The sequence below is a fragment of the Anoplophora glabripennis genome, unplaced genomic scaffold (genome assembly GCF_000390285.2).
Source record: "Anoplophora glabripennis isolate ALB-LARVAE unplaced genomic scaffold, Agla_2.0 scaffold281, whole genome shotgun sequence".
NCBI lineage: Eukaryota > Metazoa > Arthropoda > Insecta > Coleoptera > Cerambycidae > Anoplophora > Anoplophora glabripennis.
Window position 1 is genome coordinate 301,375 of NW_019416549.1, and position 18,044 is coordinate 319,418.

The window sequence follows — 18,044 nt, forward strand, 5'->3', positions numbered from 1 at the left end:
AGAATTTTCATAGTACGAGTTGCCGAACTTCAATTTAGGATGATTTTTCACCTACACCTTTTAAAAAACCGAAATGCATGTTTAAAATTATTATTTGCTATAAGTGCTATAAGTGTAGTATATTACATGGTACTGATGAAAACCAATTAGAAACAAATGTGTCTAACAATAATTTTTGTCAAGTCACTGTGCAATGCATTTTACATAACGGCAGGTAAATAATTCTTTCAAATTCTATAAAATCTGCAGTTTTAATGGTTTCTTTAAAAAATAATTATTACAAGTCTCCCTGTACATTTTTTTGATACTTAAATATTTTGGAATTCATAACAAAATGAATTTGCATATTTGTCACACATTTAAGTATCACTGCTTTAACTTTCTCACAACAGCTGTTAATGGTTCGCGTTAATTTCAATGATTAACTTAAACTATTAATAGATGATTTCTGATCTATTACTTATATGAAACACTTTTTATTCCTTGTGTATTTTGTTACATTTAAATTTACCGCAATTATGGTGCAGCGACATCTATTAGATAGTAGAATTAATGGTTACTCTAATTGTGTTTTCCAATGCAGTTTCCTTAATTATTATATGGTCTGTGGTTTCCGAGTGTTTCGTTTGCTGCACCAGCTACAGATGGCGGTACTCTGCCCCTGCTGTCGACAGAATACACTGAATAAAAACCTCTTATTTAGTTATTCATATGAGAGTAGGTTAATTTGTGAGTAGAGAAGAAAGGTAAATTGTAAATTGTAGATGTGGAATGTGGATGTGAGATGGTTAGTTTGCTGTCAAATGTGTGGTGGTGGAGAATGTATTATTACGTAAAACTGTCATATCGTTTTTAAACATAATTTTTTTTATAACAAATAAGGTAACTAAAACTAATATATTTAATACTTCGCTATATAACATATATCGGAAAGTGTTAATATGTAATATGAAAATCCATTAGTGCAGCGCAGGCCATAACCTAGAAAAACAATTCTTTTTTTAGATGTTACGAAGTGCTTTATTACCGTGCAAGGAAGCACTAACCACAGCTAATGTATTAAGGAATCTTTCTGGTGGCAGTTTTGGTAATGTACAACTACAAAAGAGAGATCAATCAACTCAACCGGTACCAGCTGACAGACCGTATTCACCACATCAAGTTTCAAGGAGCAACTTGGCTGAATATGCTCTGGCACGTTTAGATGACCTACTGAATTGGGGTAGAAAAGGCTCCATGTGGCCCCTTACTTTTGGGTTGGCATGTTGTGCTGTTGAAATGATGCACATTGCTGCACCAAGATATGATATGGACAGGTATTTCTACCTTCTACAATAATTATTATATTTTAAAGTATTTGATTTTACCAGATATGGTGTTGTTTTCCGTGCCTCTCCACGTCAAGCCGATGTGATTATAGTAGCTGGCACTCTCACAAATAAGATGGCCCCAGCGTTAAGAAAGGTATATGACCAAATGCCTGAGCCACGTTGGGTTATCTCCATGGGCAGTTGTGCAAATGGAGGTGGATATTACCATTATTCATACTCAGTTGTAAGGTAAGTAAAGTTTTGAATTAATGTGACAAACTTCTCCAATTGAAAATCGGACAGCAAAAAAGCTTATTATATCTAATCATTACAGTAAATTAAATTGGAACAATTTGTGATACCTATTTCTTTTTCTGGGATGAAGTGATGAAATTTCTAATTATGTTAATTAAAATTAATAAAAAAACACAATTTATTCACCGAACAGTTAAAATGAACGTTAAAAAATGTTAAATTCGATTTTCAGCTAATGGTTGTTGGGGAGAAGTAAAAAAAATTGTTTTATTCTATTTTCACATTTTTTTTTAGAGGTTGTGATAGAATTATTCCTGTAGACATTTATGTACCAGGATGTCCTCCAACGGCAGAGGCCCTCTTGTATGGAGTATTGCAACTTCAGAAAAAAGTAAAGAGGCTCAACACGTTGCAAATGTGGTATAGAAAGTAAATAATAGCAAATCAATAGTCATTTATTTCTCTAAAGTTCCCGATTGTACATACTGATCCCTCGAGTTTTTGCCTAACAGTGTTATAATTGTTAAAAATAGGTGTAAAATGTAAAGTTTTAAGTCAAACAATGTTGTTGCAAAATCAATGGAAAATAAAGGAAAATTTTGTTTATATTTATTTTTTCTATTTCTTAAACCATTTTGCAACAGCTTTATGTACAGTGTCACATAAAAAAAAATGGAAAAGACTAAAGTCTTATGAAATTGTATCTCATTTCAAATAAATATGAATATATAAAAAAAAACAATTGGCTATTGCACTTCGACGTTATAAATCAAACTTTTGTTTTATTTTTAATGGAACGCCCTGTATATTGTTGATATTTGGAATCCTTTCCTTTTGTTAATTACAGTGATATACAGTGTGTTCTGAAACTCCGGGAGGTGATTATATGGATTAAAATAATAGCAATATGTATTAAAAATTTTTTTTCGAATTAATTGTTTGAAAGTTACAGCTTGTCAGAATTCAATTTTTTTTTATTTTTCTATTTAAATTTATTTCATGTTCGATTAGTCTCTCATTTGGCACACCCATTAAGTAGATGAAGCTCTATTGGACCAGTCAGAGAAAAGTTTCATTATGCCCCGCTAGAGGGAGCACTTTACCTAGAACTCAAATTTGTTTTGCTCATAACTGTTTTCTCTTGCTAGACATCACAGAAATTTAAACATTATTGAAAAGAAAAATAATAGAAAAAATTCAGCTTGAACAAAGAGTACATATTTTTTTATGATTTTATTTCTCTTTTCAATAATGTTTAAATTTCATGATGTCTAGCAAGAGAAAAAAGTTATGAACCAAACAAATATTGAGTTCTATGTAAAGTGCCCTCTAGCGGCGCATAATGAAACTTTTCTCTGACCGGTCCAATCTACTTTAATGGGTGTGCCAAATAAGAGACTAATCGAACATGAATTAAATAAGTTATTTAAATAGAAAAATAAAATAAATTAATTTTGACAAGCTGTAACTTGCAAACAATATAATATATTTGTTTTGATAGTTTGCAATATATTCATGTTTTTCCATTTTTAAAATTTACTAAACAGATATTTAAATATTTATTATATTACACATTTATTTATTTTATAGTAATACTAATAAACTTTCCTTGTGCAGGGATAATTCTAATTTTGCCTTCATATAAGTTCCTTTTATTATAGATTCTGAAAGATAAGGTAAACAAAAAATGGTCTAATAATTTATATGACCTAAAATTCGAGAAAAATTAAATTAATAATTAAATAATTCCACTATCTCAGGTACAATATTATATAATTTTGTATTTGTTCACATAACTTCTCACACTTACTTTAATCTCCAGCCACGTATTAAAAATCTGTGCTAATAAATAAGCTCAAATTTTCATTTATAATTAACTAATCTATGTCTAAATTCTAATATAAATATTGTACATACTAAAGGTAATGTATTCACTTGGGCACTAAAGTAAATAATTAAAAAAAGAATAATATTTACCTACTACTTAACGTCTAACCATGATCTCTGGCCCTCTACTAATAGACCGGGAGATACTCGTAGAAGTTCAACGACGTCTTTCTCATTTATGCTTTTTAGGGTACTGAAAGATACATTAGAGACAAGTAAGATTATGGAAAAAACCGATGTGCCTGCCGGAACACCTATGTGAAAATTTGATAATTAATTTTCCACAGCTTTTCCAAAGCCCTATTTTCTTTAGTCCTTAGTAGGACTTATGCCAATGTTTTTTATGAGCTTTTCGAATATAATGTCATATTTCTAATTGGCATTAATGAGAAATTGGTAGACAAATAAAGATGTTTTTCACATTTTCTTACAAAGTTTTCCATTTTTAGGTCCCTTGCGACACTTATGCCAAAAAAATGTTGTGATAAAATCGATACTTCTCTTCAATTTATGAACATGGCATAAGTGAGAAATACGTCGCTGTACATATTATTTTTTTGAAAAGGAAAATTGAATTTTCACACAGGTGTCCCTTTTAAATTTAGTTTATTGTACTTGTCTCTCGGTTACCTTTCAGTACTCTCGGAGGCATAAACGAGAAAGACATCGTCAAACTTCAGTCTAATATCTCCTGTCTATAACTCTAACTAAAACTAAAGTATATTTACTCCAACTCTGACAATACTAAGACTTAGATAAGGGGGTACTTGAATATAAACTTTTTTTTGAACTGATCCGTGAAAAAAAAAGGTTGAATACCACAGGTCTATACTTAGCACGAGATTAAGTGATTTTATCTTATAGTACAGTTCCTATTAAGCTCACAGATTCCATTATAAAAATTATTAAATCTATATCTGCAGTAACACCTTGTCACACACACGTTTCAATGTGCTATATTTTCTGCTTAGACAAAACTAATTTAATAAAAACTGGTAAAGCACATATTAAACTGGTAAAATAAAAGATAAACTCAGAAAACAATAATGTCAAAATGTCATTACATATTTACAAAAGAGATACTTCTTATCTATGGAGATACTGGCCTGTTTTTCAATCAAACACACACCCACAAATAAGGCAATCCCTCTGAATCTCCTAAAAATAATTTCATATCGTATAATGTATATGTATTTTCGTAGTAGGACGAGTGAATTTCACCCATGTGTCGAAAAACCCCACCAATCCTTCAAAAGGATCCCTAAAAGGCGCTGTTCCCGCCAAATAAGAGGAATCCTAAGCCAAACTCAGTTTTCACCCAAATTTCCACATTTTTCATTTATCTGTCGAGAAGATCCACGGAAGGTACACTTCTCGCCAAAATAAATCATCGTAGACGAGCTATTGCGCGGCAGAGTTGGGGGCGTAGAGCAAGAAACCACATTTTCACCGATGTTCCCAAAATTCTCCCGCCAAACCACGCAAACATCATCGCAATTGCCTCCGAGCTGTTCCAGACATGTATCAAGCAATGCATGCGACCCAAGAATATTTATATAAATATCCTTATATGCGACCTACCTACTTACACACAACGTAGGAACACTCTTACAAAAATTCTTCCGCCAAACCACGACGAAGCCCTGTTCGCCGCCAACACATAACATGTCTCGGCTGCACCAGACAATGCGTTGGTTGACTCGCATGCAACACGGCGCTTTACCTCTCTGATCGCACGGAAAAATAACAATAACAAATTCACCACATCTTCCAAAATTTTCCCGCAAAGCCCCAGCATGCGGGAAAGGGCGAAAGAAGAACCAATGAAGAGACAAATTACAAAAAAACCGTTCCCCCTTTGGCTGCAGAAAAACTGCGCAGTGACCCTGACGTACCCTATCCCCGCACCGGTCCGCGAGTCACTGACTCAAAGGCCGCGTGCATTCCCTAGCTACAAGTTATTCCCAAAAACCCACTCCTCAGGACGACTACCCCACGGGAGGCTAGACAAGCCGGTGAAGAAAGAAAAATCAAGACTCGAAGAGCGCCAGAAAAGGCTCCCCTGCTGGGGGGTCAGCCAAGGCAAGAGCGGAGGTCGCGCAAAGCGCCTACACCGGCCATGCTTGTGGTCGGGGTAGACGATGGACGGGGCCCTCCTTCACAAGGCTGCCCAGACCTACAGAGATAAGGCAGGACAAAGAGGGATAGTCCCCCTCGGTCCCAAATTATCGAGGCCTCATTTAACGCCAAAAATTAAGTAAAGGGCACCAAAACATTAACAACACCTACAAAAAAGGAGCGAAAATAACAACACCCTAAAATCTTCAAATTCGCACCTCAAATACACCTAACGGTCAGTAATAGCTTTGACTATATACACTTATAGTCAAGGGTAATAGCCACACCCTGTATTTTCAGCGAATGGTCGTTGGGGAGAATTAAAAAAAATATTGTAGAAACTTTTTTATTTCATTTTCATATTTTTTTTTAGAGGTTGTGAGAATTATTCCTGTAGACATTTATGTACCAGGATGTCCTCCAACGGCAGAGGCCCTCTGCTATGGCGTGTTGCAACTTCAGAAAAAAGTCAAAAGAATTAACACATTGCAGATATGGTGCAGAAAGTAAATAATGGTAAAATAGTAGTAATTCTTTTGTCCGTGTTTCTAATTGTACATGTTGTCCACTTGAGTTTTTCATTAACAATTTCTGTAAAGTTTTAAATATTGAACTGATTAATAATATTTTAACGGTTAAATGGCAAAGGGGCGAATATGTCAATTTTAATAATATTTAGAATTATTACACTTATACCTAAAACTATTTTCTGCACAGTACAATAAAGCAATAAATATGTATTTCTGAAATGTAAATCTCTAATGTTTTGGTTTTGGGGCCAATTTGTTATTAACAAAGTGCATGATGGCTAAATTTGCATGTATACAAAAACATTTTTTATTAATATAGTTCCATATTTCAGAATTCCTCATTTGCTATAACAATATAATATATATAATTGGTGTTTTGGCCTTTTTACCAAATCACCGTGGGTTTGTAAAATCTTCTATATCAGCGGTCTTCAAACTTTTACGACTTATGGAACCCGGCCAACATTTCGATTTTTTGGGGAACCCCTATACACCTAAAAAAATTTTCGAACACATTTTTTTCTGATTATATATTTATAAATAATACTTTTAAGAGCATATATTTTTTTTTAATTTTGTAGGACCGGTATTGTTAATTTCAAAATTTTTAATTATTGACAGTGTTGAGTCTCGGAACCCCCAGTGAGGTTGTGGGGATTCCCAGGATTCCGCGGAACACAGTTTGAATGCCGCTGCTCTATATTACACTAACCATTTTACTAAAACTTTGTGTGTGAAATAGAACAAATTTATTTATTTATATTGTGTATAGTATATGTGAATAGTAATGAAAGAACTATTTTAATAAAGTTTTTTATAGTATTTTAGGTATTATCTACCTAATTAACAAATATGAATATAATTTTCTCAACACATCATTCATAACAGTTATGTTCCAAAAACTACTTTCAAAAGAATTTACAGTTTTTGACTTGACTTATATTGTAATCGTGAAAAATTATCTACTTTTTTGATGTGATACTTGTAGCTGGGCAAAACTAAATTAAATTGTTGAAAAAATATTGTTAATCATTTGTGAATTTTGAGTTCCATTTGTGTTTTATTATTAGTCATCATAATAGATATAACAGAAAAAGAAAGCCTTTATTATTATTTCTTGGGGTCAGACTTAATTGAGAGTTGTCAACTGTTCTTTACGGCTTTTAGGGATGTCTTTGACTCACAAGAGGGATAAACGACATATGAATAACACTGAAAAGCAAAAAAAAATAATTAAATAACTCTTGTGTCTGTATCAACAGGGGTCAGTGAAGAGGTTGTTGAAACTTAGTTTTTCCTAACTAGAAATATTTCACAGTTGGTAGTAGTAGATTGGGGCGGCCCCAACCTGGCAATTAGGCCACAAGTGGGCGCTTTTTGCTTACCCTGCCATCCCATTACCTATCCACTGTTTGCCTCCGACCCTCCTTGAACCTACCTTATGCCCTAATGTATGTCAGGATTTTGATCCATGGCAGGTCCCTCACCCCATCCCCTTGCAACTCTTCGGTACCAAAGAAGATGTCTTAACCTTCCGAAGACTGGGCACTGTCGCAGAAGATGGATAGGGATATACTCACCATCTCCACATTTTGGGCATAAAGGGTCCCCTTCAATTAATTCATATTAAGCCACCATTTGTATTAGGGCTCTTGGACCATCTTGTCTTCGATTTGTTAACAATGAGTCTGTCTACATCTTCTGTTCATCCTCCAGTTTTGACTTAATGTCTGGATCCAAGACGAGCCAGTTAGTATGGGGGAAAGTCTGTATTTGTGCATTGATTCATATTTAGACAAACTGTGTAATAAAATCTATAAAAATGTAATACTGGTTGCCTATTTGCTATAGAGCCCTCTTAATGTTTAAAAAAACTCTGTTTTTGTTATTGACACTAATAATGAACTAAATACTTCTGGATTCTAAAGTGCAAATATTGCTACATAACAGTTTATATTTTTTCTTTCTCATTTAACTGATCCATTTCAAATAGTGCTGTGAATCATATTCGAATAGTAGTGAAAACTAAGAAACAGATCAACTACCCAAGCTATGGTGCAAATGCATCCTGCTGAGAGCTGAATTGTGCGGAGGTAAGTGAAAATGTTGCATCATGAATGATCTCTTTGGTGAACCTGGTGCACTACATGGTATCCAGCCGTCCACCAGACATGGGGCATTGCCAGGGGGCCAACTCCCGATCGTTCCGTTCTTAAAAGGCCTAGGGCAACAGAACAGCACAAGATCTTTGAGGAGGTGATGGTCTCTCATGAATACCCAGAGATCCAAATGGATGACGAACAGATGGGACTTGTCCAGACAGCGCTTCTGAGAGCCATGATGGGATCGCAGTTGAGGGCACATGCTGCGCTTTCTGGAGTGTAATCGCTAACGTTTCCCCCCTTCAACGAGGAGAGTCTACAATGGCTGAAACAAACCACAGCGAGCTTGGTGCCTTGGGAAGGGACTATAACAATGCTGTTGAGCCTAGGGACCTACCTAATTTCACCAAGTTCCCTGTGTGGATTCGAGGGCATTTCAATGAAACCTAAAGACAAGGGTGTGGAGGTTAATCAACCATAAGGTTGAGAAGAAATGCCAGACCCTTGTGATGTTGACGAGATGAGGGTGACGGATGTGACAGTGCACTAAATTCCAGAGACTTCTCTCGAAGGACAGTAATGTGAAACTTGGGACTCTTACGAAACTGAATGGAGAATACACTAAAACTGAAAGGAACTACTTCTACCAGGTTCCACGTTATAAAGCCGTGGAGGGAGATGAACATAACTGAGATCATTAACAAAGGGTAATGACCGGTCTCGTCAGAACTGGGAGATTGCTAAGAAGGTGATAAGCCAGTCACGTGGCAAGATGGGCAATAACTTCTTTTGAACTATTTAAATCACCCGAGGCCGATAGAGTTCTACATGTACTTTTACAATAGAGGGTGAATTGTTTAGCTCCAGTTCTAAATCACATCTTCATTGCACTAGGTTGTATACCGCTGGCATAGAGATTAACAAATGTGGCGTTCATTTCTAACCTGGGGCGCTCATCTTACACTGAGGCAAAGGCATATTGTCGGATAAGTTTAACGTCACGTCTCCTTAAAACTTTAAAGAGAATAGTGGATAGGAATATAAGGGATGGGATGTTGAGGGAAAATGCTCTACACAAGTACCAGGCAGGTAAATCAGTCAACACAACCCTTCATAACCTAATATCTAGGATCTCTCTCCTAGGCAGTGGATGATAAACTTTAGCAGCTTTCCTAGATATTGAACCCTTTGAATCTAATAATTTGGCAGTTCACAACAGAGGCCTCGTTAACACTGTGTCACTGGGTAGATACCATGTTGAAGAATCGAACGGTAACAGTTACCCTTTCGGGAGAGACCTACTAAATTCAAATTTAAACAATTTTTTGTTAAGCTTTAAGGGCAAGAAAATGCTTGACGTTTTTCTAAATTTTCTCTCAGCATTAAAAGCGCTTGTTCTAGGGACAATCCAAGGTCAAATTAAAATTCCTCACTTTGCTAGGGGTAGGGAAGAATAGTATTTATTGAGTCACAGCCTCTTTACAGCACAGCTATGAAACAATTGTTTTTATATTTTTTCTTTGTAGTTCCTTGCAAACAAACGGTGCTAAAACTGCACGTATCTCAACACTTTTATTTTGAATCTGCATACTGTTACTGTGGGACATGTTCATCCAAAAGTTTGACTATTTATGTGATCACTTTCCAATTATTTAATTCTGTCACTCACTAGTCTCCATTTATTACCAGATTAGTAACTGCAAAGATTCTACTGACTAAATTTTTTCCAGTTCACTTCTCAACCTGCTGCCCTTCTAACTCATTCGCAATTTAACTATACAGGGTGATTCACATATGATGACCCAAAATGAAACCTCGTATTTGGTGAATTTTAAGGGCTTTCATATAGTTTTTATTTAGGATACTTCGTTAAAAAGATACAAGATGTTAAATTTCAAAAAATATTTTTAATTTTTTTAATTTAAAAACTAGTAAGAGAAATAATTTTAAATTGGGCATAAGTATTTATGTAAACATTGTCCAAAATCTGAAGGCTTTTTCTAAAATTTATATGCTCCAGTGGCAAAGATACAGGGTATTGGTGCCATATTTTTCTAAATAAAATAGTACGACACTGCTTTACGTCAACAACCATGATATTTTCAGATTTGTCTTTTAATAGTGATTTCCTACTAAATGGTTACATCTATCGACTTGAATTAACCCTTTTGCTGCGCAATACGTCTGAACATAGCTACCACGCCGTGCACAAAAGTTCATTGCGTGCGAGTATATACGTCTGGAGCAGTTAGACCACTTATAGTTTTACATTACGATTTACGATAAATTTTATGATTTTATTTTAAATAAAGTACAGTATATCGACAGCTGTACTAAAAAGAAACTGAAAGAGAGATGAACATTTTGGCATTATTACCAGTACCTCCTTCCATAAAAATATTTGTCACAATCGCAATAAGCTCCGCCCACAAAAATTCCCCATTAGCATTGCAAGAACCGAGTCACTAATGCGCATGGTTGAGAATATATATGGTTTAAGCAGCCTGATCCAATTTAACTATTCAAGTGAATTAATCCATCTGGAGCAATGAAAAGAGTTAAGGCCGGTGTCCCATGCATCCGAATTCCGATGTACGATATCCGAAAATATTTTAATTCATACGTACGATAATATTATAATTCACATGCATCCGAAATTAATCTCATAGAAATCAAGTATAAAACCATGGAATTTATTACAAGATGAAGGTGAAACATTTTCAAATGACAACCATAGGTATATATCGTAGAAAATATACGTTGTATTATATTTTCTGCATTCGACATTATAATATAACATTTATTTGACTGTAAATATACCAAACAACAATCATAGCATGTTAAAAAATAAAAAAGTGAGGTTAAAAAACGTACGATTTCGGATAAAAGTTAAAATTATTTCTACTTTTTCCGACGTCGAATGAATTTAAAAATTTTCGGATGAAAATGAGCGGTAAAAATTTGAATGTATATTAACCAATAGGAACACTTTCGGACCTTCGTATCGTCAGAATTCGGATGCATGGGACACCGGCCTAAGAGTACATAATTTTTTCTGATATTATTTTTCTTTTCAATAATGTTTCATTTCTGTGACGTTTAGCAAAAGAAAAAAATTATGAAAACAAATTTGGAGTTCTAGGTAAAATGGCCTCTAGTGGCGCATAATGAAACTTTTCTATGACTGGTCCAATAGAGTTTGATCTACTTAGTTGGGTGTGCTAAATGTGAGATTCATTGAATTTGAATTAAATAAGTTATCTAAATAGAAAAATAAAAAAATTTAACTTTGACAAGCTAACTTGCAAACAATTGACAATTCAAAAAAAATTTTCATTACATACTGTTACTACTTTAATCCATAGAATCACCTCCCGGAGTTCCCCGACGGGCTTTCAGAACACCCTGTATATGAAACTTCTCACCATATTCCCTATTCTTCGAGTATGATTCTTTCCTTTAACTTGGGAAAAGATGTAGGGAAAGGAAAAATAAACTGAAAAAGTATGACTAATGTTTCTAATATCATAGAAACAATATTATTTATTATATATTACATCACTCGATTCTTTTAGAATCGTACACATAAAAAATTGTTTCCTAACAAACATTAAATAGAGCACAGTGATTTATCTACATATCGAAATGTATTTGAGAAGGCAGGTATCTACATGCGAATATGACTTACTTTTATTACAAGCCTACCTTGTCACAAATGGGGAGAAAATCCACAACCCCCTGTATGTGCCACGGTACAGCCAACATGACGAAATCAATATTGGTCCACATATTACACTGTACAAGAAGTTTTCAAACGAGGCTTAAACAACATAATTTTGGCACCAAGTGAGTATTACAACACTTTATGTTGGTTTCCTGGTTTTCAAATGCTAACAAAATATTAATCAACCACTTTTTTTCCATGAAAATAAGATTACTAAAGTGAGTTTACAGATTATTAGATATGTATGTGGATCATATGCAGAATTTAACGAGTTCCGAAACGATGAATTATTGGAATTCTATTTAATTTCTAACTTTTTCTAAATATCACAATGTTGTTGGTCATATCAGTATTTTTTTAAGTAGGAAAATACTACTCGGCTAACAGGGCAGTGGCGTACGGGTGTACCAAGTTTTCAATAACAAAGACAATATTTTGTTTAATGTACAACCCTTACGGTGTAAATTATACCCTCTCCTGCAAAAGTAGAGGGTTTATTTTTACATTTTCATGTTTTTGCCATGGCCCTGACTATTGACATAATATCACTAACAAACTATTAAATAGCATTATACCTAATTGTTTTTACTAACGAGTGCATGATCTAAGAAGAGAAATTCAAATTTTGCAATATACCTATAGACCGATCGAAATAACTCTTTTGGAGAAAGAAAAATTGTTACCTGGACTTTTATAAGTGGAAATGGTACAGGCGCTTATAATAAACACAAAAGTTGTAGATCATGCAAAAATCTACAACTTTTGTAGAAGTCACTTTTTAAGATAACTTCAAAATTTCCGAGAAAAATGCGAAAAACGTTTTTTTTCTGATTCTTCATTTTTAATTTCTCATTTCCGCAAAAATAATTTAATTTTGATGAAACTTGGTGAAAATATACCTTTCTGTCTTAAACAACCACAATTTTTTTAAATAAAAAAATCAAGAAGTTTCCGAGATATTAAATTTTTCCGGTCTGACACATTTTTCAAAGAAAAATTCTACTTAGAAAAATCATCGTACAGAGTTCTGTCGGTGATAATTTTTTTCGTTTTGGCATACTTTTTGGTGAAATAAAAAAATCTGTAATCACAGTTCAAAAACATGCTCAAAAATGCAAAAAAATAAAAATGACTTTTTCAGTAATTGTTGATAATTTGTTTAAATTTAAAAAAAATCAAAAACTGATTACATCATTCAATTGTACCTCAAAAAAATACAAAAAAAACTGTGTCTCATCGTTTGACCCAAAACTTTATTTTTGTACAGTACTTAATAAACATTTAAGTCGAATAGTGAATAAATAAATTAAATAATTTTTTCCGTAGGTTCAATTAGTGTACTTATTTTTTTTAAATTTTGATGAATTCATATACAGGGTAGGAAAGTACCGATGGTCTATCTGAAGTTACGTGAGAGCAATAAAGTAAGCCATAGAAATCCATGTGATAGACAAGGATGGCTATAATGAAGGCTTCTCTTTGTCACCGCCCGTTTCGCCCTTCCACAAATAAGATCCACTTCTTATTTGTGGAAGGGCGAAATGGGCGTTGACTATTAGACTCCTTCATTATAGCCATCCTTGTCTATTACATGGATTTATATGGCTTACTTTATCGCTCTCACGTAACTTCTGATAGACCATCGGTACTTTCCTACACTGTACATATACAGTGTGTCCAAGATAAAGACGGGATAGCATTAGAATCTAAGAAACGGTAAGGGATATGGAGTGGCTCAAATTAGAAAAAAGTTGCGTTTTTTTATACCTAATAATATACTAGGCGAATCTTGGTCTTTTTGGCAACTTTTCCTCTTAATCTTCACTGTCCGATCCTTCATCAGACTGGGTTTTTCCTGATCTTCAAACGTTTCTTCGATATCACTTAATTCTTCGGTTAATTAATTTTCCGGACTCAAACAAAGACTTGGCTGCTCGATTTCATGTGAAATGTCTTTGGAATCACTGAAATTTTCCGAAATTTTATCAACATTCAAGCAATTGTCCGAACCATGACATTTTGTACATACATCTGTACATCGCAGTCCATGTTTTTGACACCCGCATCTATTACAGTCACAACTGGTTTCGCAGCTGCAAGAGATTGTTTTTGGAATCTCTGAAATTTTCCGAAATTTTGTCAACATTCAAGCAATTGTCCGAACCATGACATTTTGTACATACATCTGTACATCGCAGTCCATGTTTTCGACACCCGCATCTATTACCGTCACAACTTGTTTCGCAGCTGCAAGAGATTGTTTTTAATAAATCTTCAGGCACAACTGAAACTTCTGTAAAGCGAGGTATGAGTAATTTGGAATTATTTGCAATTACTTCTTTCCAACCCCACTTGTTTGCAGTTATTTTGTTTCCAAGCCACGTCTGAAGCTGAAAGTATGCCCTATAAGAGTGTTGTGTAGCTGCTCCAACAATTGGTGGCAATTTTTCTAATTTAAAAGTAGGGGTCAAACAACAAGTTTTTTTTGTATTTTTTTCCGTACAATTGAATGGTGTAAATCAGTTTTTCAATTTTTTCTTAACTTAAACAAATTATCAACAATTACTGAAAAATTCATTGTTGCAAAAAAATGACTATTTTTTTTGCATTTTTGAGCATGTATTTGAACTGTGATTAGATTTTTTTATTCCACCAAAGTGTATGTCAAAACAAAAAAAAATTATCAGTGGCAGAACTCTGTACGATGATTTTTCAAAGTAGAATTTTTCTTTGAAAAAAATAGTTTCAGACCGGAAAAATTGAATATCTCGGAAACTTCTTGATTTATTTATCTAAAAAAATGTTTGGTTATTTAAGACACACAAAAGCATACTTTCACCAAGTTTCGTCAAAATTAAATTATTTTTGTGGAAATGAGAAATAAAAAATGAAAAATAAAAAAGAACACGGTTTTCGCATTTTTCTGGGAAATTTTGAGGATATCGCAAAAAGTGACCTCTACAAAAGTTGTAGAGTTTTGCACGGTCTACAACTTTTGTATTGGATACTTTTTTGTTTGACGTCAACTTTCGCCAGAAATCCCAATGATAGAATTTTCCACAACTTTTCAACCCCCAAATCAACCTTCCGCCACCCCTGCTCCCGCACTTATTTTTTTTACGTTTATTATACGCCCCTTTACCATTTCCACTTATAAAAGTCCAGGTAACAATTTTTTTTTCTCCAAGTGTAATTTGGTTGGACTACTTACCAGTTTCTTTGAAAATAAATTGTTCACGTTGATGTTGATCATAATCTTTTGTTAGCAGTGTATTCACGTAAAATATGAATTTTGGTTAATTTTTGGGCAACCAAACACCTACTTATTTGTACTCGAGGTTTAAAACTATCTATATAAAAAATATGAATAACAAATGCAACATTAACAGATAAAAAACCGGACCACACAGGATTTTATGCCAGTACGACCAAACAAATAAAATCCATCACGTTTTTAAAATACTTAAATCACTCGATTATGCTGATTTTCTCTCTATGTAGATCTTAAAAGAAATATTTATTACTTAAAAGGCGACAAAACATACTGTGGCACATACTTAAAAAAAATACAAAATAAATAAATAAAACATCAGCCGTTAAGTTAAAATTACAAGTACAAATATATAAATAAAAATCAGCTATGTATAAAAGATGATAAGTCATCAGTCTTAAATAAATTACCTATAACAAAATATGTACAAGAATAAATAAAAAATCAGAGCACGATAAAAAATACAGCAGTTTACAAAAACTGTTTATACAATTGGTATTGAACGTCCATAAGCTTCTTCATAATATTTACAACAAATTTTAGGCAGTTCTCAAGACTTTCTACATGAACAACATGACAAATCTACCACATTTAAAGGCATAAGGTATTATTAAAATTCACGTCATTCGCCACTTTTTTGTTGCATCGACACACACCATTATGAAAATTAGCTTCCCTAAAAAACTTACTAAAAACGTGTAAGTAAAACTATAAATTTTATTTACATTTTTTTAATGACGCAGACACTCCTTTCAAAAATATACATTATACTTACATTTTGTACATTTTACACCATATTTCAAATTCAAAAAACAGCTTAGGGTAACGTTGTTATCTTTTTTCGATAGAGTGACTAAAAATTTAGACGATTCTTTATAGTCCCTGACAAATTTCGCAAACTTACTGCGGTAACTTTCCATTTTCTGAAATGGTCTTGATAACTTCGTTCTCTTCTTTGCAAACACAAATAAACGCATACAATTGTCAATTTTATAACCTCAATCTGTCAGTTTTGTATCAAATTGAGGTTATGAAATTAACTGTGGTTTTGAAAACAAAATACGACAGTAGTTCTAATGACTCTTTCATAAAATCTGCTGGAAAATTGTTACAAGACAAAGCGTGGAACAAAGTCAGTACCTTGAAGAGTTTAAGATGAATATATTTTTATTCAATATTGATGGATTCTTACCACAATGAGTTTGCGAACTTTTCGGACATTGTATAAAGAAAATTTCACAAAGTACCGATATTTTTTCTCCCAATAAAAATATTTCTGTCAAAATATCTGTTAGCGAATAAACTGTACTAAGGATTTTCCTTCAATATTTTGCCACTATCGATAAAACAGAACAAAGTGGCCGCTTCATAAATTCCATGTTCTTCTAAATAAGTACACTTTTTTAACCCCCACCATCAGTATCGTGACATATAGGAAATAAGTGTAGCATTAGAAAAAAACGTTATTTATTCCGAATGTACCACACCCTCCGATCTTGAAAAATTTCATCGGCTATCATATTGTTCAAGTAGCATTCTGTTATTTTATTAGGGATAGTGACGGCTCGTCGTTATATATGTGATATATGCATAAAATCTACACACACATATATAAAACCATTGCAAAAATATCTCGCGGGGGCACCTCGGCCCCCTTTTGATTATGCTATATGAGATCATCAACAAATAAAAGAATGGTCGAGAAAGTAATCTGAAAATTTAGAACATTTCTACGGTTTTCTTTTACGTTACAAAATGAATACTGGGAAGGGTTCTGCTGGAGGGATTATCGTTAGCTTGCGCCGCCATCACTTTTTGATCACAAAACACGGCAAATATTAAAAAACTTTATGCAATTTTTATACAAGTTCGAAAAAGGTCAATATGGCAAATATTGATAACAAACCAAAAAGAAGCCAATTATAAGTAAAAAACAGAACATATATGGGTAAATCTGTGAATTTAAAATATATTCCACAAATTTAATGACTGAAAATGAATGACTGAAGTTATTTTTGGCACAGCTTTAAAATAAGCAAGTAAATATGAACGAGAACATAATTTTAGATTTCAATTAGATTTTGGCCTTCAAATGTTGAAATTATGTAAAATTTTATATAAATTAAAAAAGTTTTTATAATTACATAAGTAAAGTATTAACTTTACATTACTTTAAGTCAGCGGAATTCAAACTGTATTCTGCGGAACCCTGGGGTTCCCCACAACTTCTCTGGGGGTTCTGCGACTCAGACAAAAATAGAATGCACTTAATGCAGAATTTGAAATGCGATTGCAACTTACAACAATAGCACCTGATTTCAATATATTATGTAAAAATATTCAAGCACATCCAAGTCACTGATTATATTTACTCTCCTTTTTTTAATTATCCAAGAAATATTTACTTTAAACTTTAAAGTAGGTACGAGTTTAATTTTTACTTATAGTAGGATCATATTCGATGCAAATGTAAATCATTACCTGTCAAGGGATTCAGTGCAGTACGGTTTTAAGGGGTTTAGAAATTGAAAAAAAAAATCCCCTTACTCTCAAACTATTTATTTTAAATTCAATTTGTTTTTTAAATTCCACATATTATGTAGTACATTTCAACTCTATATGTGCCACTGTTGTTTACTTGTTTTTTTTTGGAGGCTCGCCAGGTTAGTATTTGACGTATAACCGACCACTTCGTACACTCGATGCACCTGGGCAATTACAGTTACTACCAGTACATAGTGCATATGAAGCGGTATTTCAGATTTTACATTCAATTTCATTTTAATTTTGAAATGGTTAATCTTACGCTTTCTAAAAATGATGACACGATTTTCCTTAGATAAAAGA

The 18,044-nt window shown here is 33.4% G+C and overlaps 1 protein-coding gene across 1 annotated transcript; it reads left to right on the forward strand.

Moving 5' to 3' along the window:
- Window positions 1–819: 819 nt before the first annotated feature.
- Window positions 820–2,472, forward strand: LOC108907094 (NADH-quinone oxidoreductase subunit B 2). The gene is made up of 4 exons (XM_018710618.1): window positions 820–882; window positions 1,006–1,316; window positions 1,371–1,559; window positions 1,860–2,472. Exons 2-4 carry the CDS (start codon window positions 1,006–1,008, stop codon window positions 1,996–1,998), a joined length of 639 nt encoding a protein of 212 aa, XP_018566134.1. The 5' UTR covers window positions 820–882; the 3' UTR covers window positions 1,999–2,472.
- The last annotated feature ends 15,572 nt before the right edge of the window (window positions 2,473–18,044 follow it).